General features: G+C 42.8%; 1 protein-coding gene across 4 annotated transcripts; it reads left to right on the top strand.

Moving 5' to 3' along the window:
• The first annotated feature begins 82 nt into the window (after nucleotides 1-82).
• Nucleotides 83-26,569, top strand: si:ch211-45c16.2 (mitogen-activated protein kinase kinase kinase 13). 4 transcript variants are annotated; one of them, XM_026376445.2, is made up of 15 exons: nucleotides 83-155; nucleotides 8,019-8,097; nucleotides 17,172-17,884; nucleotides 18,484-18,667; nucleotides 18,796-18,987; nucleotides 19,647-19,805; nucleotides 19,920-20,078; nucleotides 20,576-20,684; nucleotides 20,880-20,989; nucleotides 21,149-21,265; nucleotides 21,623-21,766; nucleotides 21,853-22,600; nucleotides 22,697-22,767; nucleotides 22,927-23,218; nucleotides 23,331-26,569. In XM_026376445.2, the coding sequence occupies exons 3-15, from the start codon at nucleotides 17,242-17,244 to the stop codon at nucleotides 23,430-23,432; spliced, it is 3,030 nt and encodes a 1,009-aa protein (XP_026232230.1). In that variant the 5' UTR covers nucleotides 83-155; nucleotides 8,019-8,097; nucleotides 17,172-17,241; the 3' UTR covers nucleotides 23,433-26,569. The 4 variants fall into 4 exon arrangements, with proteins under 4 accessions (XP_026232230.1, XP_026232231.1, XP_026232232.1 ...); XM_026376446.2 differs by lacking the exon at nucleotides 83-155 and adding an exon at nucleotides 5,647-5,778; XM_026376447.2 differs by lacking the exon at nucleotides 83-155 and adding an exon at nucleotides 7,062-7,081.
• Nucleotides 26,570-27,339: the final 770 nt, after the last annotated feature.

The following is a 27,339-nucleotide window of genomic DNA, read 5'->3' as shown; positions in this document are numbered from 1 at the left end:
AGACGATCTTCGAGGCGTTTACAGGTGAACGGACCACGGCGTCCGGAAGTGACGTTGACGCTCACAAGACTGAACCATTATATTGGACAGTAAATAGATGAACCGAGGGAGAGAGCAGGCAGACGTCAGTGCGGGGCTTCAAGCGACATACTACGGTAATATTCCGCGTTTTCCGCGACATTTATGTGTTGAAATCTCTCTACGGGTGCGTAGTTTGTCTGCGTGGTTTCGTGCGGTTGCGGGATGAAGCTGTCAGTGAGCTGCGGTGCTCGGCGGAGGCTTTAACACGACGCTGGACGAGTGTTCACACTGTTTATGAATGAGTCCTCAGCCACGGACCAGCAAGCTAAAACCAAAGCTGAACCTTCAGCACCTTTTAAACAGCACATTTTAATTAGGTCCAGGTTTTAAAAGGCTGCTATTTATTTATTTATTATGTAACCGAGTGGACAGGTCTTATTGAATAGTGCTCTAGAAAAAGACTCCTGTGTGTTTGAACCAGGAGAAGGAGGAAATTACAGGCTGCTCCAGGAGAGGAGGCTAAATTATAGTGGTTGGTGAAGAAATGTTTGTTTTTGTCTTACTGTGAGAATGGGCTTTTTGTTGGGTTAACTTACGATTTTTGACTACGTGGCTAAAAGAGGGGACAGGTTTTTTTGTCTTCTGACAATAAAACACACATGCACATGATGCCTGCTATATGCTCAGTTTATAACCTAATGTAGTCAAACACAACAGACCTGCAGTAAAGCTTCACAAAGATGGTAAAGTTCACTTTCTGTGACTCTTCCAGATAAAATCTTCGGTTAAACTGTTAATTAAATGTCAATATTAGAGCTGCAGCAAGAATTGAAATATATGTTTTTACATCCTCATCCTATGTAAAAGGTGACGTGACCTTTGATGTGGGCATTTTATAGACAAAGCAACTGAGAAAATAATCTGCAATGATTATTTATATCTTGTGGTTTTGGGGTGATGTGCTGTGGCCATTATGTTTCTTCCTCCAGTCAGATGTGGGACAGGTAACATTTCACCCTGCACGCTGTCTGTGAACAGTGGCCATCTGACGCAAATCAGAGACGATCATTTGTCCATCTTTCACGAAGACTTGCTGTCACAACAGTGTTATGACTCAGCTGTGTTTCACGTCTGTCTCGCGTACTCCGACAGCAGACGGCAGTCGAAAGCGTTGCATGTGGGATCGGTGGATGCTGTGCCCTGTCACGGCAGCAGCATTGTGTTCCACCCTCATTGTGCTGAGTGGGACTTTTCCAGTAAGTGTCCACGTGTGTCACTAATGGCTTTGCCTCTTTGGCAACCGCCGCTGCACGCCTGTGGTGCAGTTACTGGTCACACTCGGCACCATTCGGCCAAATGTAGTCCTGCGCTATCACACTCGGGTGCGCTTTGTGTTCTTTGGCACAAAGACACAACAACAGGTTTACAGCAAACATGGGCAGCTACACATGTGGGTTCCTTAACATATTTGTTATGTACTGAGAATTCCTTAAATAATAGAAGAGCACTGACTCTGACCCCAGGCTGAATTTCACTCACCAAATAAATCATGTTGAAAAGGATTGATGGAGAGCCATAGAGCTTCTACTACTACATGTACTGTATGTCAGCCACACTGTGACACTGGATGACATGCTCCTTTATTACCACAAACATGGATACTGTTTATTTTGGCTCCATCCCGTATACACAGAGCTGGGGGGGGTGGTCCTGATGCTGGTGTAGAGACAGCAAACTGTATTTATGTAATTGACATGTGTAGCACCAGCATCAGTGTAGCCATGCATCTGGTCTGATCTCTTTAATCCCGGCTCTGGTGGCTCAGCTTGTGCGTTCACATTTACACAGATCAAGCTTGTCGCGGTGTTTCGCAAGATGAAACGCATAAAGTTTTCATTTGTCAAGTTTTGATGTTTTTGCAAAAAAGTGCACTGGTAAAGTGTCTCCTCTATCATTCCACATCCCTGTACCAAAGCTATAAAAATGCCCCAAACGACCCCCCCAAAAAATAAGTATCTCTCCGTTGCAGTGTAAAACATGAAATATATGTGTGTTTTTATGTGCTTAGGTGACATTATGAATGCCTACCAGCTGTTAAAAATAGACTTCATGAGGTTTTTGTGCTGAGTGTTCACATTACTTGCAGCGCTGCCATTGAAGGGCAGTTGAGTGGAAAAAGCCAAACGACAAATGCTGAAGGAGGCTAAAGGATGGATGTGAAAACATGAACGTGTTGGCCGCCTTCCTTTCTTCTTTCTCTCTCTCAATCTCCTCTCACGTGCTCACCCGCTCTCTTCTTCTCCTCCTCCCTCGGGCCTCTCATCCTTTCTTTTCTTTCTGACTGACATTTCTGTAATGACACTGAGCTCCACATGCCAGGCCTCCGTCGCATCCGCAGCTTACCGTGCACCACACGCAGGCCCAGCTTGTAACACCGAGATCCCGGTTGACTCGCCTCACATCTATATCGGACCACTAAATGCCAATAATGGCAACTCAGCTAACTTAGGAGAGTGAGCATCTCCCATCTTCCAGGCTCCTGTGTTCGTTTGCCACAGTTGCATTTGCCAAGGGGTTTATTGGACACTTTCAGACGCTCTGCTGCTCAGCCAGTTTGAGGATTGAGATTCTGTGGGTTAAGCCCTGCATCTCTTTATAGTTTGGGCAGGGGTATTACAGTTGTCACTGTGAGGAGGTTAGATTAACGCTGCAATGTTGAACCCCAAGACTTTGTTGCTAATGTTACACAGGCTTTACTTGGCATTTGCAGGTCATTTTAGGTCCACAGTCATCATATTGAGACTAGGGTTTAGGTTTTAAATGTGGCCAAACACCAGTTTACATGAGAAAGTGGGATCACAATGCAGCTTATTTTCTAGACGGCCATCTACAGGTAGTTTGAGTGAACCGAATGCATGCAATTTCACATGGCTTTAAATGTATTTCTATCTTGTGATGCGTCTGCCAGCTGAGTTTCTATAATTACCACAGCCTGCAGCGTCTCATGGGGAGCATATTAACACACACGAGTGGAGCAGCAACAATCATAGCACATGCAACTCATACAAGCTCTGTGTGTCAAGCTGTGTGTGTGTGTGTGTGGGGTTGCTTGTTTGTGTCTGCAGTACCAGACCTCTAATATATGCATCTATGTCACAGTATTATGTGTTTCTGTGTATCTATAAGCAATATTTAGTGTAACAGTGGTGATTTACTGTAAATTTACTGATTTAAATCAGTCATGTGATAAACAAGATAAACTTTATCTTGACTAATAACAGGCTTAATTAAGATTCAATTGATTAAGATTCTGATTGATGACACTATTGTCACTTACAGTTTGTGCTCGGCCCTGCCAGCCTTCTGGTGTCTTTGTACATCTGTGACCTCGCATATTTGGAGGTCAGAGGTCAAGGAGGCGGCCAAGTGTATGTGAACATGACATCGCAGCTTGTGTTTGTCTCCCCCCACTTTTGTAATTCTCTTAAATGAAATAATTAGAAGCCAGAAAACTGGAGAGCTTTCATAATGTTATCTAAGACCGGCTGCTGTGTTCTGCTTTATGGCTCTGCACGCAATCCCATAAATCACGCTCCGGATTACCAGGTGCGCAGAGTTAGGAGGGAGGACAGCGTAACCAGGCTTTCTGTTTGCTGCTCCTGCATTCGACTCTGAAGTTGTGATACAGAGAGAATTAGTGTCGATGGACTGTTGTTGTGGTGCGGGCAGAATCCTCTGGGAGCGTTGAACAGTCATTGTTATGTAATTTCCTCTGAGCACGGATTGGTGAGGCTGTGGGTTGTTGTTGGGCTCAGCGTGGTAATCACACAGGCATTATCTATCTCACAGAATCAGTGGTTGTTGTGCGCCTGCCTTTGTCAAATGCACAAGAGGTTGTCCATTGTGCGTGAAATCAGCATACTCAGAAATATCACTGGATATCAGCACTGACCTCCTGATTTGATTTGATTTAATTTAATTTGATGTGTTTTGTTTTTGAATCAAGTCCAGTCTCGATTCAGTTCAGGTTGATTAAAGCTAAATATCAAATTATTGACAAACAGTATAACTTTTATATAATAAATAGCATGTAAAACCTTCATTTTGCTCCCAGTCAGGTGAACCCTGACTTCTGGAAGTATCTCGCCAAGACACATTGTGCCAATAACAGACATAGATCCAATCCCAATGACTGAGCAAGGCTTTTGATGACAGTTGAATTGCTCTGCACACTGTGTACAAGTTTATGACATTCATTGAGTTAGAGGTTTCTAGTTTAATTTGTTCTGCAGAGACTATAACTGTAGTCACGCCTAACCTGTGTATAGTAAATTATGGTTCCGTACAAATATAAATATGGTTATTTGCATTATGGCATTTTAAATTCTTTTTTAAAATCCTGATAATACACATTTACATGTACGAGTACAATTTGTAGACACATTTATTTTTGTACACATTTATCTAGAAAATTTGTTTTCATGTCAAAACATGGCAAAATACTCAAATTGTAAATTTTGTCTAAGCATGAATTGTTGCATGAGATTACTTATAAAAACTAGTCTAAACTGGCAACACTTTCCCTATTTTTGCAGATTTTCAAACATGGAAAAGAAAACTTAAAATACGTATAGATCTATCCCCAAACTCTCTCTCTGTTCAGAAACGTACAAATCAGCTTCTTTTTTTTTTAATTAAGTGGTAGAGGAGAGCTTGATGTGGTGGCATTGTTATACTACTGTAAATACTTCTTCCTCTAGTGACTGTATCATCATTTCACAGGCTGCCGTATCATAGCCACATACCTGGCATGTCAGCATACTGGAGGACTGAGCAGGCCTCCATGGAAGTCTTTATTTATTTGTCAGTAATCATAGCTGAGTGTGTGGACCAGTGTGTCTGTCCCTGAGTGCCGCATGTGATAGCAGATTGGAAAGGTAAACCACTGTAAGCTTATGTGTGCGATGGTGCTTTGTCTCTTATTAATGCGGGGGACACAAGAGCTGTCAGTGCTGCTGTTCCGCTGCTGGTGAAATAGTAATGAGTGTGTATAACTGAGCTGAGCCAGTGTGGTTTACAGCTCCGCTGCACATGGAGTTGAGGCCAGGGCACATGGAGCAGTGACCGGCATCAGGTGCTTCAGGTCTGTGTGCCCTGTGATGGGGACACAACAGGACGCTTGGGCCACAGCTGGATTAAAACTAACCGAGGTCAGACTCTTTTAATATCTTTGATTTCGAAGTGATTAAAGATCTGGTCTGAGATTGATTTAACCACATAACAAGACTGGAATGGCAGTTTGTAATCTTATTTATTGATCGAGGAGCTTGGAAAAGGTAAATGTAAATAGTTGTTTGGAGCTGTCTGTCATGGAAACCAGTGCAAATTTGCAGCTCAAAATGTAGAATTGATTGAAAATTAATTTGAATTTGTCCTAAAGTGTTTGGATTACCTACAGGTTCGGATTTCTTTGATAGAAAATAATCAATTTCTGTTGGTTCTGTGCACTTTCTAGTTTAAATGACACATTTGTTTTGTGTTGCTGGACACAATTGTTGCTGGACACAATTGTGACTGGATGGTTATTGGTGATCACTTTCATGACAGGCACTGGTATGGTTAACCATACAACACGTCTTTGACCTGCACACTGCAAATAAACATAGTTTGGAGGAAACCAAGGCACAGCATAAGGGCAGAGTAAACTAAATCTGGCAGATGGTCGGCTCAGCAGAGGTGTGTTGAGAGCGCTTACATGTGAGTTATTTCTGTTTTGTTTTGTCATTATAGCTAAATAACTGTTTAGGAGCTCTCATTTAATTACGTACAGGAAAGCTGCTTTTTCCCTCTTTGGTTGCCAGATATTCTGCATTGCAAGGCAGTTGCTACCTGAGCAAGCAGTGATTAAAGTACAAACTGAAATGCTCAGATTTCAGCTGTTCTGCTTGTCACGCCTCCAAGATATTTGAAACTTTTAATTAAAGTTAAATGAATTTAATTCTCCTCAGCAGAATTTGGTACATGGAGGAATTCCAAAGAGAAAATTGAAAGAGAGAGAAAGGTCTGTTTGACATTATAAATTCAGTTGGATACACAATGTATGTTTGTGAAGCCTTTAGTATTTTCTCTATTTCTTTATAAATATGACCTAAAACATTGTTCTTAACATACTTATTCCAATTGTCAATCAACAAAGGAGACATAAAATGGCACTTACTTACTTCAGTAACTTAGTGTACGAGTACATATTTCCAGTAACTGTTTATCATCCCAAAACAACTTGAGCTCAGGGAAGTTGCTTAAGGTTTCTTTTTTTTATAGGATTAAAGACGGGACTTTTAACTTTGCCGTTCCAAAATATTGCATTTCTTCTGCCTCAACAATTCTTTGGTAGGACCAGTTGTATGTTTAAGGTTGTTGTCTTGCTGCATGATCTAGCTTGAGTTAAAGTTCTCAAATGGATACCGTCACATTTTCCTGCAGGATTTGCTTTACAACTCAGAATTCATAGCTCCCTTTATGACGGCACACCGGTAAAGCGGCAACGCAGACCCACGCCATGATATTTCTACCACGTTTCGTAGATGGCTCGTAAACACTGATATCAGTCATTGCAGGAGAAGTCTAGACATTACTCTGTGGTTCCTTGTGATCTCCCTGACAGTAGAGAAAATCTAAATTTTGTGATGAGTCAAAAACACATTCAACAACTTTTTTATGTAGCGTTACATTTTTATAGAGGCATTTTAGTTTGTATTAGGATGTCTCATACACAGAAATAATCATTTCTCCACTAGTCTGAAAGCTGATTAAATTAATCTTCGTAATACTCTGTATCCCGTGTTTTTATATTGTCACACTTGATGTTGGGGGTTTGCTGTAGTGGCTTTGACAGTTTTTCATTTCTATTTAAGAATAGTTCAGTTGGATTTATTACTGGTTTGTTTTTGTAATACTATGTGGCTTTGCTTGTTTCCACGTGAGCACACAGGCTCGTGATCTGCTGACCTTTGGAATTTGGACTATAGAGCAGAGCTTGATGTTCTCGCTAAGCAAACAGGTCAGATATTTGAATTCCAAGCTCCCAAGGTTATCTATATCTAATGTCACTCTGTGCGAGTATTTATTCAGAGCTCTATTTTTGGCAATCCCCCTGCTGTGTTTTTTCTGTATACAGTGCACATATTTGCAGGAGTGTGTGAGACATGGTAAGAATAACTACTCCCACTCTTGTCTCTTGTTCTCTTTGGGGTCAGAGTTATTCTTGACACTGTGTAAATTCAGGACTTTGCATCACAAAGGTGTAGTTTTAACATATCTTACAAGCAGACGGCACTCTCAACATTCCCTACTGTCATTTCCATTAATGCTAGCATCCTCAGCCATCTGCACCATGACTCATTTGACTGTCATTTCACGCCATTTATAGGCAGTGTTTAGACGCCTCCGCCTCAGCTTTGCCCCGGGTTGCCAGACCTCCTCCTCTGGCAATGTCCCCTGCCAGGGTGCGGCTTGAGGATGGAGATTGAACAAAGCGGCTCCAATATCCCAACCCCCTCACTTCCCATGCATCATTACCGTCCTGCTACTCAACCCCCACCAATCATCTCTCCCAGAGGTCTGAAATCAAAGACTGGGGTGGAGCATCTGTTCCCTAAGTCTTTCCTCGCACCCACAGACCCTCCCTCTCAATCAGTCTGTTTTGATACCCCCACTGGTAGTAGTCAGTCTCATTCCCTGCCGGTATCTCTCACACACACACACACACACTGTATACTATACTGTTGCACCCTCTTTCCTCCACAGTCTTTCGATTTTCTGGTGACTCAACCATTCAGTCTGTTTCTTAATTTAACCTTAAAAATATAGCAGATGGCAACACCTTAGCTAGCGCTGAATCATCTTTATATGTTGATGTCTTCAGTCTTCACAGTGTTTAACATGTCAATCACTCATGTGATCTCTTTCCTCTGCTCTGCGTGTGTATATGTTTGCAGGCGAAAAGCAAGATAGAGCCAAACCTGAGTCCAGATCAGACTCTGAGGACCTGTGAGATGCTCAGAAACCACCTGACAGGTCAGTACACATGCACACATGGACACATAAGCACATTTAAAAGGTGCTGAAAAGTTGAGTGACTGAAGAAACGTATAGTTTATAGTTTATCACTATCACAGTGACGGGTGATAGTGATTGATATTACCATTGGCCATGTACTATATGTATGAGTAGCTGGATATGACCTCTGTTAATCTGTTTGGTCTTTTTGAAGAAGTTACATATGCAGTGGAAATGCAGGTCACTAGACAAATTAGATTTTATGTGCTGTAAAGTAAATAATTTTCTATCTTCTTCTATCTAAGAAGGTCTAAAGGGTTTATATGTCGCAACTAACTAACCAACTGACTTAAAGGTATTCTGTTAATAGAAATAATAAAGATGTCTGAGCTCCGTTGTAGGTTAGTCATTAAAAAGAACAATTTGTTGGTTGCCACAAATATCATGTTATTTATATTATTACAGTAAGTTACAACTCATAAATAGTGCCTTGTATCTTGCACCGTGCATGTCCATCACTCCAGAGAAGACACATTTTGTACTGCCTCTGAATGTGACTACCAGATATGTCAAGCTAAGATATGTGGTACAATAATCTAAAGAAAGCTGAGACCCACTTGTGTTCAAGTTGACACATGACATGTTTTGTCACAATTGAATAGCTCATGCTAGAATATGGAAAGAACTGATTGCTGATTTATTACAAAGGGATTTTCTCCTGTGCAGAAACAGTCTGTCCTACTTACAGAGACACCACCGCAGCTTAACCTGCTGTTCCCAGCTGGCGCTGCTTTGAAATATCCCCCAAACCCGCCCCCCTCTCCTCTTTTCTCCTCTTCCCTTCATCTCACTCTGCCCCTCCTCTGTAAGTCTGTGCCGAAAGCTCCACCCCTGCTGCATCCATCCCTCCCCTCCCCTGCTCTTTGAGCTGCGTCGTCTCTGCGTCAGACAGCTCCATTCATGAAAAGTGTGACGTGAGCAGGTTTGCAGCGACCCGATGACGCTGTCGCCCACCCACTCACAGCACAGGTGCTGCGGGAGTTAGAGGAATTTCCGACAGTCTCCAGCCTCCGTCTCCCTCTGTCCCTGGGTTTCTTGCAGTTTTTTTTTTTTTTAGCATCCCGACCATTAGCTCGCTCTTTCTCCTTCAGCTTCTTTTTCTATCTCTGCCTCAGAGCTGAGAGAGGACCATGAATGTGAGCTCTGTCCGCTGTGAGTAATCTGCTAATGCTGTGTCTTTGCAGCAGTGTGATGTGGACATACTTGTCCTGCTCGTGTGTATTATTTGTCTCCGGTGTTTGGCAGTTCATCATCTGTTGTACATGTCTGCGAGGAAACATTATCATGTCTGTGCATGCATTTGTGCTGTTTGCATGTGGATCAACTGACGTTTGTTCAGTAACAGTGCTGCAGGAGTGTGTTGAGTGGCCACGCGTCGGTGCATGTAGGATCTATTTTAGGCTCAGCCATGATGCTTCTGTTCCTTTTTGATGCAGCACTTCTCTGTGCCCTCTGAAGGACAGGTTGAGATGTAGGTAAAGGTATAGACCAGCAGAGCCCAGCCTCCGCGTCTTCATTTGGCAACAAAATGAGACAAGCACAGCCTCTGAGGCATCATAACCCTGGTGGTCAGAGATGACAGACTTTCTAGGTCACACGTGTATTGTGCACAGCCACGGGCAGTTTATTACGTGCACGTACAAAAATCACATTCACCGTGCGTTCACGTTCTCTAAGTTACAGTATCTCTGCCAAATTCATTCTCTGCATTCCCTCTGCTTGCCTCATCATCTATGACTTTTCTCCCCTCACTTTCCATCCTCATCCATCTCTTTATTCAGTCAACAGCAGGAAAACTCTGTGTGCCCACCTCTGTCCTCTGCTACTAAGCATGTTTATGTAACTGCACAGGATGAGTAGCCGGTAGCCGGGCTTTGGAGGAGGAGGTGGGGCGGAGGAGTTGAGAGCTATGTCCTTCCATCCTTTTTGCATAGTGTGTAAAAAAAATGGCTGCATATTTATGTCCAAGAGGACTTTGCCATTTGCGTTTTCACTGGAGTGGCTGACTTTAGCTGGTTTAATATTTAGATGTACATGAGGTACATGTTGTGGTTATTTTAAGAGCAGGGATGAGATGAAGCTAGTAGCTAATAGAAGCACTAATGTGTATTGATTCTTTGGCAGTGGCTGTGGCGGTCTGTCTTCAAGCAGGAGAAATAACAGTACAACACCCACTTCGACTCATTAGACGCACATGCTCCAATCTTTGCATTGTAGCTCTCTGCATTTTCATATTGCAGCCATTAAAATTGTGTCAGTCACAGCCAGTCTCCTGCAATATGTGTGCTTGTCTGTTGTGTCACTTTTTGTGTATCTGTGTCTCTTCTCAGTTCTTGTTGTTGGCAAGCCGGCTAGGCCGTCCCTATTAAAGAAGTACAAGGGGGATTGTTGTGGCAGCAGCTGCTCAGTGTGCAGTGTTGAGTGTGTGCGTTTGTGCGCTGCTGTCTCCTGGCCGTGCAGGGTAGACAGGCCCAGTTCACATGGAGCCGGCTCCTCTTGTGTCCTTTGTTGTCGCTCTGGGAGTCTTTCTCATTGGAGCGTGGTTGGTACAGTATCGTGCCGTAAGCAGCCCCAGCAGCAGCCGCAGAATAGCAATTTCTCCTTCTCCTTTTTGTCTCTCTTCTTTTTTTCTCTCTCTGTAACAAATTTGCCTCCATATCTCTCTCATTCACAGCCCTTCATGTCCTTTTTCTGTCTCCCTAATCTCCTTTTCCTACTCTGCTTTTCTTTGAGCTATTATTTCCATCTGCTGTCTCCTTGGCCCCACCGTCCCTCTGTGTCTGTTTGCATTCATCATCTGTCTGGATGGATCTGGTTAGTACTCGTAAATAGAGCTCTGTAAAGCTTTATCATTAAACATCACTAAGGTACAAAGAGTCCGCTTGAGTGAAGAGGCTGATATTAAAGCTTTGTGAGCTTTTCAAGAGAGACTATTCGGGATTGCTGCAGATTTTAGGAGGCTGTGTGTCCTGGTTGCAGTGCTGGCTGCAGATTCACTGCGAGGTTGGGAAAATTAAGCTGGAGGGAGAGTGTGTGACGTGTCGATGGCGCACACTCTTTTCCTCACTTAGTTATTTTCTCCAGTTCTGGCTGTTACCGGCTAAGACTATTTGAGGCACAAATTATGTGTGTGTGTGCTTGGAGTGCTAATGATTGTCATCAATATTAACCCTCTATATGAATTTTACTGCATCCCTAGTGCAGAAAGTTGATGTAATCAGTTGTAATGAGCTGGTTTGAATTTGGTTTGTTGAACTCACTGTAAAACTGGGAAACACACAGTCAGAGATTGTGGTTTTGGACTTCAGAAGTGTTTTTACACGTTTTCATCCTCCTGTCAGCTCTCTCTGACAGTTTCATTCATCCACCTGAGCAGCACCACCTCCTCCTACTCCTGTAATGTCTTCAAACAACAAACCACGTATATCCGCATGATCCCACCTGGCACTTTCCCTGTGGCTTCGGCTGCAGCTTTGACCTTGTTCCTACTTGCCCAGCAGGCCGATGGGTGTGCAGGGATTAATGTTCTGTGGCCTGCTTTCCCCTCCAGCTACCACCAGGTATTTGAGTCAGTCCCAGGTGAGTCACCAGAGGGAACCAGAATATGAAGAAAGAGGGATTATAATGAAATACTAGCAATGTGACAGCAGGACAGATGCCTGAACACTAGGCCAGAATTTGTTTATTTTCCTTTCTGTCACAGCGCCTGCACCAGCAGATTATTACTTACACCCACCTATGCCAGGCTGTCCAATCCCCTCTGGCAGGACTGGCAGGATGGTTTAGGTTTAGCTGACTTAGACATCGCCCCACATCCTGACAATCAAATCAGGACGGGGTGGCTATGTTGGCAGAGTCATATTTCCGAGGTCTCTGAGTTTGATGTTCGTAATTTTATTTTAGCTACAGTGCCAAGAATGAAAGCTTTTCAGAATACTGTTTACACACACAGAGAACACCTGCCGTGAAAGTGCATAGTCTGCATTGACAAGGGGAACAAGTACAGATACCAGAGTGCAACTGTTCAACTGTGACCCAGAATAACAGACGGTCACATGTGCAGTTCAGACCATAGAGACTCCCGAGCTGCTGATGATAAGAGACTTTGTGTTTGTGTGGTCTCTTTTGATTTTATACTCTAAACTTTCCTGCTCAGTGGAGAAGTGCAGCTCTTGCACCGTTGAAGCTAAAGAAAGAGGGATTATAATGCTTGAACTATAATGTTTGAGCAAGGAGATCTGAAGCGGTGGAAAACGGTCTGTAACAGGTAGTTATTTTTTCTCCAATGAGCTCTTGAGCATGAAGCTATGGAATATAGTTTCTGTGAAAAGGTTTTATAATTCTACTGTTAAGGCACCTTCAAATAATACAATATTTAGTACAATCAATAAACATTAAACAATGTACTGTAATACATGCAAATAACTATTTAAGATATCTTAATCTCTCTTCACTTTGAAAATAGTCAAGATAATTATGTGTTTATTTAACAACCCATTTTGCCTTCCCTCTCTGACAAGCTTCAGGCGTCTGGGTCTTTCCAAACCTAAGTGTTGGATGAGAGTGAGTGTGACTCGTAGCAGAAGGTCAGGATGGATGCTGTGTTGACATGGTAACGTGAGAAGGATGAAGTGGGATAGAGGCTAAATTGGTTCTTTGTTGGTGGCGCAGCTGTCACCTAAAGGGAGGTTCCCCCTATGGAGCCCAGCAGGGAGTCCCTTAATGAGGAGCAGGATGATGGAGAGACAGATGATTCTGCTGCTGTTACTGTGAATCTGAGCATGAATACGTTGCACACGTCTGTCTGTTGACCGGTCCAGCTGGCTGAAAAGTGCAGTGTGTTGAAACACAAGACTAGACTACAGTTTTGCCGTTTGCTGAGTAGCACACAAAAAACTGCCTTCCCCAGTGCATTGCTGGGAGTAGTGGGATTACGAGAGACATGCCCCAGGCCTGTGTGTGTGTGTGTGTGTGTGTGTGTGTGTGTGTGTGTGTGTGTGTGTGTGTGTGCGTGGGCGGAGGGGGTTGGCGGGGTGGGGTAAGCATGTGTTTTCTCTAAACCTGATCCTCCTGCATCACCAGCTGCCATGTACACACATACAGACTGGTACAGTAACAGAATCAGTGAGATCTGTCTCTCCCAACGCTGCTCTGCTCCTTTAAGTGTGAAAAGTGGTGCTTGCCATAATGCATTCTGCTATTGGCCACTGACATTAGGACTCCTTTAGAGAGGCAAGAAATGAAAGGAAGTGCGTAGAGGATGTATGGAGGGGGAGGGCTAAATAGAGTCTGTGTTTGTACAAGCTTGTCTCTAGAGCCCTGTAGAGGGATTAAAGGATCAGCCCCTGATAATTTCTCTCTCTTGCTAGTGCTCGCTCTCTCTCTCTCTCTCTCTCTCTCTCTCTCTCTCTTCCTCTTTCTTCATTTCACCCATTCTGCTAAATATCTGCAATGTGTCCTCAGAAGCTATATCTATTTTATACAATTTCACATAGGGGATCAATAAAGTGTCATTATACATGCAACACGATGTTCTTTAACATCAGTGGAGTGGTCAGTTCGTCCTTTTGCCCAGTCACTTTCGGAAAGTCCTGTAAATGAAACCTTGGGTCCTTCTTTATTAAGCACTGACATTATTCATGGGATTCTATGCCCGTAGTGATCTTCCATTAGAGTTTAATGGGAAAGTGTGAGAAGTCCGTTGTCTGCGCTTGGTGTCCGATATAGACTCAGTCCACCTGTTAGGAAATTTTGTAGAGATGCTACAAATGGATGAAAATGGGAAAAGGTTCAAAGGCATCAGATTTTCTGTCAGGTTGTGCTGTGCTGGTTATTGCTCAGGCAAGATCATTTGAGTTTTAGTTGGGATTTAGAGGTTACTGTGCATGTTTCCATCCAGCCAAACACATCCACCCGCTGCGGCCCACGTCAGAAGCCCAGCTCTGAGAATCGTCCGTGGGATGGAATTACAGCGGGGGCCTCTACTCGTGCAGCTCGATTGTCTCGGCTGTGGAACGGACGGATTTATTGGATACCTGAGAGAGCATTCTCTCCTTCCCCTGCACTCTCAGCAACCTGCTTAGAGACAGGCCTGCATTATAGATGAGCTTCTGGCAGGCACCACACTCTCACAGCACTCAGGTTACCCCCAGTAGAGGCACACAGATACAGTACATGCATTTGCACAAAGATGGAAGCCGCATTTGTGTGGATGTATGTAACTGAACATCTCTGCTTTGAGTCCTGTCACGATGCCTGCCACCTGCCTCTCTCTTTTGAGATTATTACTGATCTTTACTTTAGATCCAAATATCAAAAGATGTCAAATTAACAAATGATTACAAGCAAAAGTGTGAGGTTCTGAAGCCTGGGATATGGTTGCATAGCCTTGCAGCACATTAGCTGCAATGTTATCTTCATCAGAAGGATCAGGATATTGGACTTAGGACATTGTGCTTTGATCTCTACCTAGTAGAAGGGCTGTGCATTCATGCCAGCACTTGCCGCAGAGGGCAACATAAACAAAGTGTTTTGATTGGACTTCCACGTAACACAACGCCAGCTCACTGCTCTGCTGCTCTGTCTCTTCCTTTGCGGACTTTGATCCCCTGTTCCCGACTGTACACACTGTACAACCTCTCATTATTTCCCTCTCTCTATGTCCCACACTTCTTCTTTTCTACTGCATCCTCAAACTTGATTGGATTGCTGAGGTTATGTCCTCATGGTTTACAGGGGGAAAAAAATTCAAGTGTCATTTAAACAGCAATTGATTCAGTGCTTTGTGCTGCTTTTTTGCCAAGATTGGTAAAGAAGCACAGTCAGACTGTGGATAAATGGCCATCTGTCTGTCTGAAAACAGTGCGTGCTACACTTGCAACAAATTAAAGCCCTCGTGTGTAGGATTGGAGCATTTCTGACTTTGGCAACTCCTGGTGACAGTGTTGAAAAGGGCTGTGGCAGATATCATCGCTCGCTGATACACCACCCCAAGCAAAGAATAGTAGCAGAACAAATAGAGAACAGCATGTGTCTTTAATATGAGAAACACAGCCGCTGTCGTTTATTTGGACTCAATGCAACATAACCATTCTGTTGCCTTGAGTACTCACTTTAGCACCAAGTGTGTACTAATTCACATCTGAAAATAGTTCAGCAAATGTACAACCTACTGCTGTGTGAATAACAGTAACTAACATTTACAGTGCCACTGGCAAGAAAACATCAAGACATCATTGGATTTTTGCACTGAGATGTAAAATATGAATTTGGGAACATTTAATTTTGCTGCAAGACAGTTGTGTGAGAATTATTTAGAGAAGAAAATAGCTGCTGGAACAGTCTTTGTGATGGCTTGGCCAACTCAATCACCAGATCCCCATCAAGCTGGTGTGGGAAAAGCTAGACTGAAAAGTTCAGGAACACGGCCCAACCAGCACAACAGAACTTTAGGAAGTTCTGCAGAAATCCTGGGAGGAAATCACACCTTAATTTCTGCAAAAACTGAACAGTAGAATATCATAAATCTGTTGGCCAGCTGTTACTGCTGACGGTGTTTTTTCTCCTTGATTAAACCAAAGTTTTACGTGCACATTTGATTTGACCATTATTCTGCATCCAGATATGTTTGAAGACTAATTGTCGATCATTTTTGTGATTAATTTACAACCATTTGAAAACATAATGGGAACCTTTGTGACATTGACTAATCCCTTGGTTGGTGTAAGTTTTGTACATAATGTTCGGAATAGAGCTGCAGAATAATGCCAATCTTATTCCTTTTAATGTTGATAAGTTGTGTGTTGTGGTATTCAGTCGTCATATTATATATATTTATATATATATTTCTTTTTCTCTGCTGTTTGTTGGTGATGAACTGCTAATGTCAACATACTAATAATGAGATTTCTTACTGTGTTATGATTAAACATGGAGGTTCATGCTTGATCTTGGGATCGGTATGCATGACAAAAGGATATTTGCGCTGTCAACCACATTTCATGGTCAGCGACAGTAGTCGAACCACTTGTTATCACATGATCACACTTGCACACTCACATGATGACACCTGATCCTGATAAAATAAAGAGTGTGAGATGCGGTTGGTAGTTCAGGAGAAAATATAGTAGGCGAACTTAAGCTCAGACTTGCAGTGGTGACATTTAGGTTTGCATGATGACGTTTAGGCAAATTTATCAGAGATTTCGATCTACTGTGTGAGCTTTCTTTTAATATCTTTCAATGCATTTGGTCATTTTAGGCAATGTTATTAGTCAATGACTTGATTTTTTAATAATATAGAATTGACTAGAATTGAAAATTCAAATTTACTTTCCATAAAGTTTACTATATTACAATTTATATCAATATACCAATACTCATATACCAACACTGAATTACACATGTTATGATAGAGATTCTTACCTGCACCACCTGCTCCTGGTTGCAGTGATATGCCATAACCTTTGCGTTTAGATGTGTCCCTCTTAGAAAGATGTGTCCCCTCTTTGACTTTCAGACGGATTAAAATTGAATATATTCTTTCTTGGAGATTGAGTTAATGAAGAAAAGAGTCACTGTTTTCTGAATGATTGTTATGGGTCTGTGTTACCAGCAGTTAACCAGTGAGAATGGTTTGTGTGTGCCAGATGTTTCGCTTATAGCAGTCCAAATACACAGCAAGACCTGTAATCCCTGCTATACTGCTACACAGAGGTCATTGTAAAGCTCCATTAGAGTGTGTGTGTGTGTGTGTGTGTGTGTGTGTGTGTGTGTGTGTGTGTGTGTGTGTGTGTGTGTGTGTTATATTTTAGCTCTCCAACACTGTGCAGTGTAATTCTATACTTTAAATATGATTTTTTTTAGGATTGCATTTCTCTTTGTAGAAACATTGTTATAATTGTGATTATATTGTCACAGGTATCTGCAGGGATCCACCCATGGATTTAACTTTTTATTTATCTTCTATGATCTATGTAATTAAGCTAACCTGTCTCTATTTGCTTTTTTCTTTCCCTTCTTCTTCTCTGCAGGTGATTCTTCTCAGCATTCAGACAAACCAGTGTGTTAGGACCAGTCCCGCTCGTTATTACTGGACAGCCCATGCACATGCATGACACTATGGGTAGCTCCCCCGAGGTGCTCTCGTGGACTTCTTGCCCCAGTCTACTGGTGGGCAAGCTGAAGGAGGAGCTCAAACTCACTGTGGTTGGAGACGCCATGAAGAAATCAAACCCGCCGAGCTGCCAACCTCAGCCTCCTCAGGCCCCTCCATCCAACTTACCTCCTCAGATTATCACAGACCTGGCCCCGCCGGCACACCTGCCTGTTCCCCTGCAGACGCTACAGCTGCCAGGCCAAGATGAGGACTCTGTGCTGGGGTGTATAAGCCCTCCAAACACGGCTTTGAGCGTGGACTCGACACGGAGCGAGGGTGGGCACTTTGAGAACAGTGTCCTCCAGCTGCAGGAGCAGGACCACGAGGAAGCTGGATCCCCGGCGTCCTGTGAGCACGGTGGCTGTGGCAGTGGGATGGAGGAGCAAATGGGAGAAGGGGACTGTTCCATGGACCACAGTGGAGAGGGGAGACAGAGCCACCCACATCACCCTGATGACATCAAGCTGCACTTCCACAGAGCAGGGCCTGGATCAGGTGGCTTCCTAGAGGGGCTGTTCGGCTGTCTTCGGCCAGTCTGGAACATTATAGGGAAGACGTACTCGACAGAATACAAGCTACAACAGCAAGGTTAGCTCCTGTTGTTTTTTGTTTTTTTTCTCTTTCTGCATGGCATCAATATAGGAAACTAAAAGCTCTGTTTAGTTTACATGTCACTGTCTCTTTAAGACTTCTGAGAAACAAATGTCAGATTCCCTACAGTTTCTCCTATTGAGTTACGAGCTGAAACCGTAACTCAATAGTCACCCCTAGCTTCACTATATTGCTGTTGTGGTGAAGCTGTACAGCTGTCAGTTTCTATTGAGGTCATGGTAAAGGTAGACTCACCTTGCTGCGGGACTGCCTGAACAGACTGGACACACAGGCTACAGGATACAAGTCAAGGTCAGACAGAACTGGGCTGGGTCATGGTGGTAAGGCAGCTAATGTTCAGATGTAGGGAGCTCGGCGAGCGTCTCCTCTACACTGTGTCCAAAATTTAGTAATGACGATGGAGCAGGAAATGGCTCTTTCTTACAGCTCGTTCCAAAAAAACATGAAATGTGACTGCACAAAGAGTAGAAACAGATAGGAGCGAGAAAGATTAGAATTGGACAATCAAACACAGAAACTACCATTATGTAGCTATGATATTGGCAAAACTGACCTGTGACTAATCTGTTTTTCAGATATGTGGGAGGTTCCGTTTGAGGAAATTTCTGAACTACAGTGGCTGGGCAGTGGCGCTCAGGGAGCTGTTTTCTTAGGCAAGTTCCGCTCTGAGGAGGTGGCCATCAAGAAGGTGCGCGAGCAGAAGGAGACGGACATAAAACACCTACGAAAACTCAAGCATCCCAACATCATCAGCTTCAAGTAAGTCTACAGCTTTACCATGTTTGGCAACTGGTGTTCTCCTATTGTTTCCCAACGAACCTCTGACCTTATGCTAGTGTGAATAATTAACAGACATTAACTTTATCTGCCTCGTTTGTCCAACGTAGGGGTGTGTGCACTCAGGCACCGTGCTACTGCATCATCATGGAGTACTGTGCCCAAGGCCAGCTGTACGAGGTGCTGAGGGCAGGGAGGAAAGTGACCCCCAGGCTGCTGGTGGACTGGGCATCCGGCATTGCCAGTGGCATGAACTACCTACACCTGCACAAGATCATTCATAGAGATCTCAAGTCTCCCAAGTGAGTTTCCTGAATATGTCCTCATGAAAAGAACAATATGTTTCCAGTTTTTTTACAACCCTGTGCTTTCACACGGCACCCACGGGTCACGTTCTTAAATCTGATTTGTAAAGCTCAGCTCTACAGCCTTTTTTAAGATTTCTTAACCAGTAGCATGAGCAACAATTCAGCCTTTCAGCTCTAAATAGTCTGTCAGAAGCTCAAATATGATTCTCAGAATGTGTAAAAGCCAGTTGCCGTACTGCAAGAGTAAAACAAAGTGCCCTGTCTCATCCTGCTCATCGTGTCTCGTCCTCGCTGCACACTGTAGCTCTGTTTCTCTAATCAATATCATCATGCTGCAGTAGTGCCAAACACAGTATTAGTCAGCGGAATGATAGCGGGCTGAATGTGCTCGAAAGGTCAATCTCATTCTGCTAATAGGGTGATTCAGATGCTTAAATGTTTTTCTTTAACAGCAAAGTGTTTTCGGCTTCGAGATTGATTTTAAATGCTGCAAAAACAAACTCCTACCCTTTAGAAACTAGAGGAATGTCACAGGAAAAACTTGGCATCAGTCTGCATAGTTTACCGCAATTCATCTGACCTGGATTAGTGTCTTTTCGTCTTGAGCTTACTAACACCCCAGTGTGTTTTCTATTTGTGTGTGTGTGTATTAGTGTTTTAGTCACCCACAACGACACTGTGAAAATCTCTGACTTTGGAACGTCCAAAGAGCTGAGTGACAAAAGTACAAAGATGTCATTTGCCGGGACAGTGGCCTGGATGGCCCCAGAAGTGATACGAAATGAGCCTGTGTCTGAGAAAGTAGACATCTGGTGAGTACTAAGGTGTAACAAATTTGAAACAATACATTTGTTTAAGAATTATAGTAAAGTTTATGTATATAAGCATAACTAGATGAGTAAGACCAGTGTATCTGTCTGTTGCAGGTCATTTGGAGTTGTGCTATGGGAACTGCTGACTGGAGAGATTCCCTACAAAGATGTTGACTCGTCAGCCATCATTTGGGGTGTTGGCAGCAACAGTCTTCACCTTCCTGTACCCTCCACCTGCCCAGACGGCTTTAAAATCCTCATGAAACAGACATGGTAAGTATGGACCAATTATTAGACAGATGTGTAAAAAGTACTTGTAATTGTTGTAGTCAAGTAAAAGTACTGTTACAGTGGTGAATTTGTATTCGAGCAAAAGTAAAATTACTTGTTTATACTCAGTTAACAGTAAAGAGTAACATATTTTAAATAAACTTAGAGTAAACATTATTTCATTACTTCCTTTGGTCCACTATGACAGTGGTTGCCATCAAACTACTTTATTTTAAATTGTAGTACATTTTTGGGGGCAGAAATTTAAGTACTATACTGTTCACACTCAATCTGTTAAATTTGGTTTTACTTTCATTAAAGCCAGACAAAGGAAAAATTTGCTGATATAGTGTAGTGTACTGTATATTATATAGTGTGTGAAAAAATACTTGGCATAAATACTTTTTATGGTAATGAGAGTAAATGTAATTTGTTAGTTCCGCACATTGTGAATTTAATCACATCTCCTCACAATGTTTTTTTTTTCTTGTTATTCTCAGGCAAGGAAAGCCCAGGAATCGGCCCTCGTTTCGTCAGATCCTCCTACACCTTGACATTGCTTCTGCTGACGTTCTTGGAACCCCTCAGGAGACCTACTTCAAGTCTCAGGTCTGCACTACACCGGAGTACAAACAACTTTCACTTTGTATGAGTCACAGGATTTTATACAGTTCTTTTGTAAAGCTACTTTTGCTATTGGCTCAGAAAAAAACATTCCATGCAAGTCCTGCATATTTGTTTATTGAAGATAACATTATTTTCTCAGCCCTAGTGTTGATAGCTGTGTTTCAATCCACATTACAGGCAGAATGGAGGGAGGAAGTGAAGAAGCATTTTGAGAAGATCAAAAGTGAAGGCACCTGTATCCACAGGCTGGACGAGGAGCTGATCCGACGCCGGAGAGATGAACTGAGGTCCACAAATTATCCCCAGTTTCTCCTGATTTCAGCTGTATTTTTCCATGTTAACATTTTTACGTGTTTATAGCTTTAAACTGAAGCAGAGGTTGTTGGAAATAAACATTCATGTGCATTTCCTGTTCTTCTCTCTTTCTCTTTCTCTCTCACTCTCAGGCATGCACTGGACATCCGGGAGCACTATGAGAGGAAACTGGAGCGAGCCAACAACCTCTACATGGAGCTTAGTGCCATCATGCTACAGCTAGAGGTCCGGGAAAAGGAATTGATGAAGTATGTATTAGTTTGCGCCACTACTATTTCGCTTGTTTCCTCATTATTTGACTTTTTCTAGTTTACCTCGGTACTTCTCAAATGCACTGAAGCATCCAGTACAAAATATTTAAAATTCTTTTGATACTCAAGCAAAATGGCAAATGTTCAGCTATTCAGAACAAAACAAATGGATCAGTTTCTGTTTTGGGCATTTTGTATTATTTAGAACAGTAAGGCACTTTGACCCTGATGGCATCAGTTTTTAGACTTAATATTATAATAATAGTCTTGTACACCCCCCCCACCCCAAAAAAACTCTGAAAATAAAGTATATTATAGTTGTGTAACTCCAAATTAATTCTGCCATCCCCCTAGGAGAGAGCAGGCAGTAGAGAAGAAATATCCTGGGACCTACAAAAGGCATCTGGTCCGACCCATCGTCAGGGCCAATGCTGTAGAGAAGCTCATCAAGAAGAAAGGGAGCATTTCCCACAAGCCCGGGATGCCTCCAACCAAAAGGTTGAAGTTTCATTTGAACACAGAATCAAAGAATAATTAATTTAAATACATCATGCTAACGTTGCTCAGTGTCTTTTTTTCTACAGGCCAGACTTGCTTCGTTCTGATGGCATTCCCAGTATCGATCCCCTCCCCTCCCCATCGCCACTATCTGCCAGCCCAAAGGTCGCCACACCTCCTGGCAAAACCCGCTACCGAAGCAAGCCTCGTCATCGTCGCGCCAGCAGTAAAGGAAGCCACAATGAGTTTCCTGGGTTGCTGAAGCCTATTGCTGGGGCACCTGAAGACACTCAGTCTCTCCAGGAGCAGCCGTTTCACCATCACCACCACCACCCACCAGCTGAGGGTCCCTTCCTCCCTTTGAAGGGCCGTGAGGAGGCCGTTGTGAACTGTGCCAACAACCTGCGCTACTTCGGCCCTGCAGCTGCACTCCGTAGCCCTCAGACAGACCACCTGCAACGCCGCGTTTCTGGGTCCAGCCCTGACCTCATTTCCACTGCTGTGGATGCAGACACGCGACAGCGAACGTCATCCTCAAGTTCCAATCCTGTCCCAACAGTTGGTGCTGGTTCTTTGTGCCCCTGCTGTCAGGCACACCCTTTCCCTGGGTGCCTACAATGTCAGGAGACTGTACCTGCATCCAGCCACCCAGAGCTGCCGCACTACTCGCTGATTAGCACCCAAGAAGGGACTCAGTCTTCCTTAGGTGCACCCATCAAAGACACAGCCTCAGATGGAGAAACCATGAAGAAGAAGGAACAACAGGATCAGGCACCCCAACCCACGCACACCCTGCCCACTGCACTGCCCCGCATTCTCAGACCACTCAGAAAGGCAAGGCCACATATAGAAGATTACACTAGTTTATCTGTAATGTGTGTTTGTGTTGAGGAAACTGTGAAAGATGATGGTTAATTGCTTTTTTTACAGGGTGGTGATGAGTCATCTGAAGAGGAGGAGGGAGAGGTGGATAGTGAAGTGGAGTTTCCAAGGAGACAGAGGTAAAGTACAGTTGGTTGTTGTTTCACAGACCATTTATGCTATTATAACAACAGTTGTCACTTGTAATACTGACTAGTGCCAGGTGAGTCAGGTATGAACCAGGCTCAAAGGCAGTTGCTGAAACTGGCATCAAAATTTCTCCTTCTTTTACCTTACAGACCTCATCGCTGTATGAGCAGCTTCCAGTCCTACTCCACCTTCAGCTCCGAGAACCTGTCGGTGTCTGACGGAGAGGAGGGAAACACCAGCGACCACTCTCACAGCGGACCCCTGGAGAGGCTGAGTGCCAGTCAGGAGGAGCATCTGGACGAGCTGCTGTCGCACACACCGGACATCCCCATCGACATCTCCACCCAATCGGACGGTCTCTCCGACAAGGAGTGCGCTGTCCGCAGGGTGAAGACCCAGATCTCTCTGGGAAAACTGTGCTCTGATGAACACAGCTTCGAGGTCAGTACTGTGCTGTGAAAAGATTAATTTAAAAAAGTAAAAAAAACTAATACCATCATCTTTCATGCTTGTTCTTTACTAATGTTTTGTCGTTTTATTTTCCTTAATCTAGAATCCATTACAGTTTGGAGACTCAGACTGTGATTCGTCAGAGGCAGAGTGCTCCGATGCCACAATTAGAAACAACAAAGTCGGAGCTCCTTCTTCATGGTGAAACCTGGGGCTCATTTCTAGTTTTGCCTGGAGGCCATCATGTCCTACTCTGCCCTGCAGAATATACAGCAATAAGAGGACGACATTGTAAACAAAGCTCCCTTTAGCAAAGCCCCACGCAGTCTCTCCCAGAACCTCCCCTTTACCTCTCTCCACGAACTACATTGCTACTCATCTTTAGCACAGCATCCAGGCAACCCATGGCAGGGATTCCCTTTTGAATGATAATGTACAGTAGATAGTGTAACATTCATAATTTATTTTTTTCTGACTTTCGAAGGAAAATTCAGGACCTCTGTATGTTCTCTGATCTGAACAGAGGGGAAAAAATGACATTTTGAAACTGAGCATGGGCTTAACTGAGTGTTGAGGAGAGACTGAGACTGCATGAAGGTGCATTTGATAATGATGAGAAGAAGTATGTGTTGAAGAGCTGGTCCATGTGAGACTGGCAGCTGCAGGAGGTTTCATCACTTCATGTGATTGTTGGTCTCTCAGGGGACCAATGACAAGGAGTGTCACCACAAGCCTTTTGATCTGGCTTTGGTTGCTCTTAGCATCTTATGGTTGACCCAGAGCCCGAAGACAAAAGGCCCTCTGTTCTTCTACAGTTTGACCACCCTGCTTTATCTTTAGTTTACAGTGTAGAGCCCCAGCATCTCGCCTCCTCCATTTCTATCCCATCCCCAACAGGGAACAGGGAGCTCGTGGAAACAATGAGAACACCAGCATGAACTACCTGGACTTTCTGCCCCTCCCTAATCATCATAAGTATCAAGGCATCAGGACCACCAATCTCACCCCAGGCCCCACACTGAACTGTCCAAGCATGCCTGTGCAGCTCGCAAAAGCTGCCAGAAGACTGCATGACAAGCTAGCAAGCAAAGATGAAGACTTAGCTGACAGCTAAGGAAAAACAAAAAATGGAGAATCTTCCTCTCCAACCGTGCTCCTCCTTCCTTGTAAAACACGCCAATGTCATCGTCAATCAGATGTCATGACCAGAGTTATTGAGGAAGTTGTCTCTGAGCGTGTTTGTGCGTATTTGTGTGTGTGTGTGTGTGTGAATGCAAAACCCTTTCCTCTCCATTAAACATTACAGTTTCAAGTCTCATCTCAGGATTGTTCGAGGACTTAGAGAAACTGGACTGGACCAATTCTAATCATATGTAGGAATGTTCTTTGAGTGGCACATACTATGGACCATGCAGGATTATTAAAAAAAGGACTTATGGATAGCCTTGATGTTCAACCCTTTATTGCTGTAGCGGACATTAATGTTGTGTAGACGCATAGAGTTTTAGTTCCAGATGCAGTATCCCATTTCATGAAATCACTCTGTGCAGCTTCTCCCATGTACCATTTTCTAGCAGGGTAATTTCTACTGTCTCATATGTAAAATCAAAAAAAATATATCGTTATTTTCTGTGCTGTAGGGAATTAAACAGCAATAATGCAGGTTGGCGCTCAGGTGAGAAAGACGTTGCTCGCTCAGGATCCTGGACGTCTAGCTGGCTAGACACAACACAGCGACCGGTGGCTAAAGGAGAGCATCAAGTGACAAACGACTTATCATAGATAGAATATTTTTTATTGTCCCGTTTTGTGAACTTGCCTTTTTGGGGCTTGGTGCTCAGGTTTTATGTTGCTAATTGAGAATAGGAGCAATATATGGACAGCCACTAGATGGTGACAGTTGCAGTGACTTACTTTGCCTTTGTGATGCGTAATTGTCCTGGCTCTGTGGTAATTTATCTGATGTTCCCCACGATTCCCCAAATCCAAGAATGCCAGCAATATGACATTTTTTGTCTGGTTGTCTTTGAAAAGGGATACTGCATCTGTGGGAGTTTTACTGGTATCCCTGTTTAAGTGTTTGTCATTCACCTTTATTGATTTTATGGCTGGAAAAGCCAGGCTTGAATTTAATGATAATGAAGTCAAGATGTCAGCTCCAGCGTATGCAGACGGCTGTGATTCTACGTAAGGAATATAAGCCAGAGTCAAGGCCACAGAGCATTTAAACAGCTCTTGGTTTTCAACAACCTCATCTCAGTGTTCGCTTCTCCTGTACATAAACATCTGTAAATGTAATGTGACCTGTTTTTGTCCCTCTGACTACACGACTTGACTTGAGAGGGAAATTCTGTCTCACATCAGTATTGAACACTGCAGGAAGGTGTGAGTCACACAAACCGGGTCACACAAAGTGCTACAGACACTTTACTGATGGATAAATAACTTTTAGTTTGGAAGCTGTAGAAAGACTTACACCTGATACAGAGAACGGCTGCTGCCTTTCCTTCTGCCTCCTTAGACCTTCCCTCTGTTTACGTTTGCGTGATATAATTGTAAATGTATTGTAATGACTGGAAAATCCGATCAAGCCGTTATTAACGTCTTTCTGGCATATATCCTATGAAGTATGATTGTTGTAAAATTTTAATTTAATCTTGATTCTTTTTTTCTGTTCTTTGTAGCTGGCCTACATGATTATGGAATTAATTTATTATGAATGACTGGTAAGGTGTTTTTATTTTTAGGCAGCTCTCTGATTTCTCCTGAAAAGTATTATTTAAAGGAAGCACAACAAATTGGGGTTTGGGAAGAGGACAGTATTCGTATGTGAGAACAAAAGCATGGTCATATCGTTGACTCTGCAGGGGACCATTTATCATCATTGCGGATGATGTATTGGTTTAGCAGACTTTACATCAGTAATTAGCAGCACCACATGTTCCTAAAACTTTTTTTGTATCTCAGCATAGTTTATAAGGAGTCACTTTTCTCTCAACCAAAAGTCAGTCGGTGGACTGTCACAGCAGGGTAAATGTGTGATGTCGATTTCTTCTGCAGTGATCCCTTCCCCTCATTTTTTAAAATGAAAACACCTGTTACTTACATCTGCATTTCTGTGAAATTGTCTCTAACTATGGACATGATGTTGCCTCATCCCTTGTGTCAGACATCTTTCTTTGTTACTGTCATTTCCAACTCTCTTTCTTGTAGAATGGCATTATGATCAACCAATCCTGTCCGTTTCCTGTAATATCCAGTGTACAGTGCAATGGTTATCTGGGAGAATAAAATCAGAGCAAACAACTGCATGGAATAAATGCTGATGTACTGTACCCAAAACACCGGGATCTCTGTCTTCTGTGACAAAGACGTTTTGTTGCTGTTTTTTTTATTTATTTCCTTTTTTTTTTTTTATCTCTGCATAATTTGTATTAATCAATGAACTAATTTATAGATTGTTGAGTTTTACAATTTAAATCCACATATTTATGCCTTAAGGCTTTAAAACCTTAAGTCTGTAAATGATATGCAATCCATAAACAAAATATGAACATGTAGCTAGTGTTTTAAACTGACAAATCTTAAAAATGCTGCTACACAATTATTTGATTTAGTTATTTAAATAGCCATATTGTAGATTATGTTCAGGATAAGCAATGCAATTTTATTGTGGAAGTGACATCAATATAAATAATTATCAGCATGCACACAAGTTTGTATAAGGCAATACAAAACACATAAATATTTAATTTAAATACATATTGAGTAATAGAAAACTTATTTATGCATTTGTATTTACAGCTGCAACTCTTGACTCACGGTTCTGCATAGTTCTTCTAGTTTTGACATGCTTCTAGCTGAAGTATTAAGGTGTGAATGAAGAAGTGAAGCATCTACTTAAACAGTAGTAGTAATAGTAGAAATCCATATCTATAGTAATTGATGCATTAATGTGCAGGCATCATTCTATTGTTGCAACATGTAAACTGGGTCTAATTTCATTCACACCATGCTGTCCAGCTTATTACAGTTCCTGATTTAACTGTTGCTCATGTTTTGCATTAGTAAACTGAATCTGCATTAACTACGAAGCTGTAATATAAAAGTAT

The sequence above is a fragment of the Anabas testudineus genome, chromosome 21 (genome assembly GCF_900324465.2).
Source record: "Anabas testudineus chromosome 21, fAnaTes1.2, whole genome shotgun sequence".
In the NCBI taxonomy this organism is placed as follows: Eukaryota; Metazoa; Chordata; class Actinopteri; order Anabantiformes; family Anabantidae; genus Anabas; species Anabas testudineus.
Note: the sequence above shows the minus strand (reverse complement) of the source record. Positions and strands in the feature narration are given on the sequence as shown.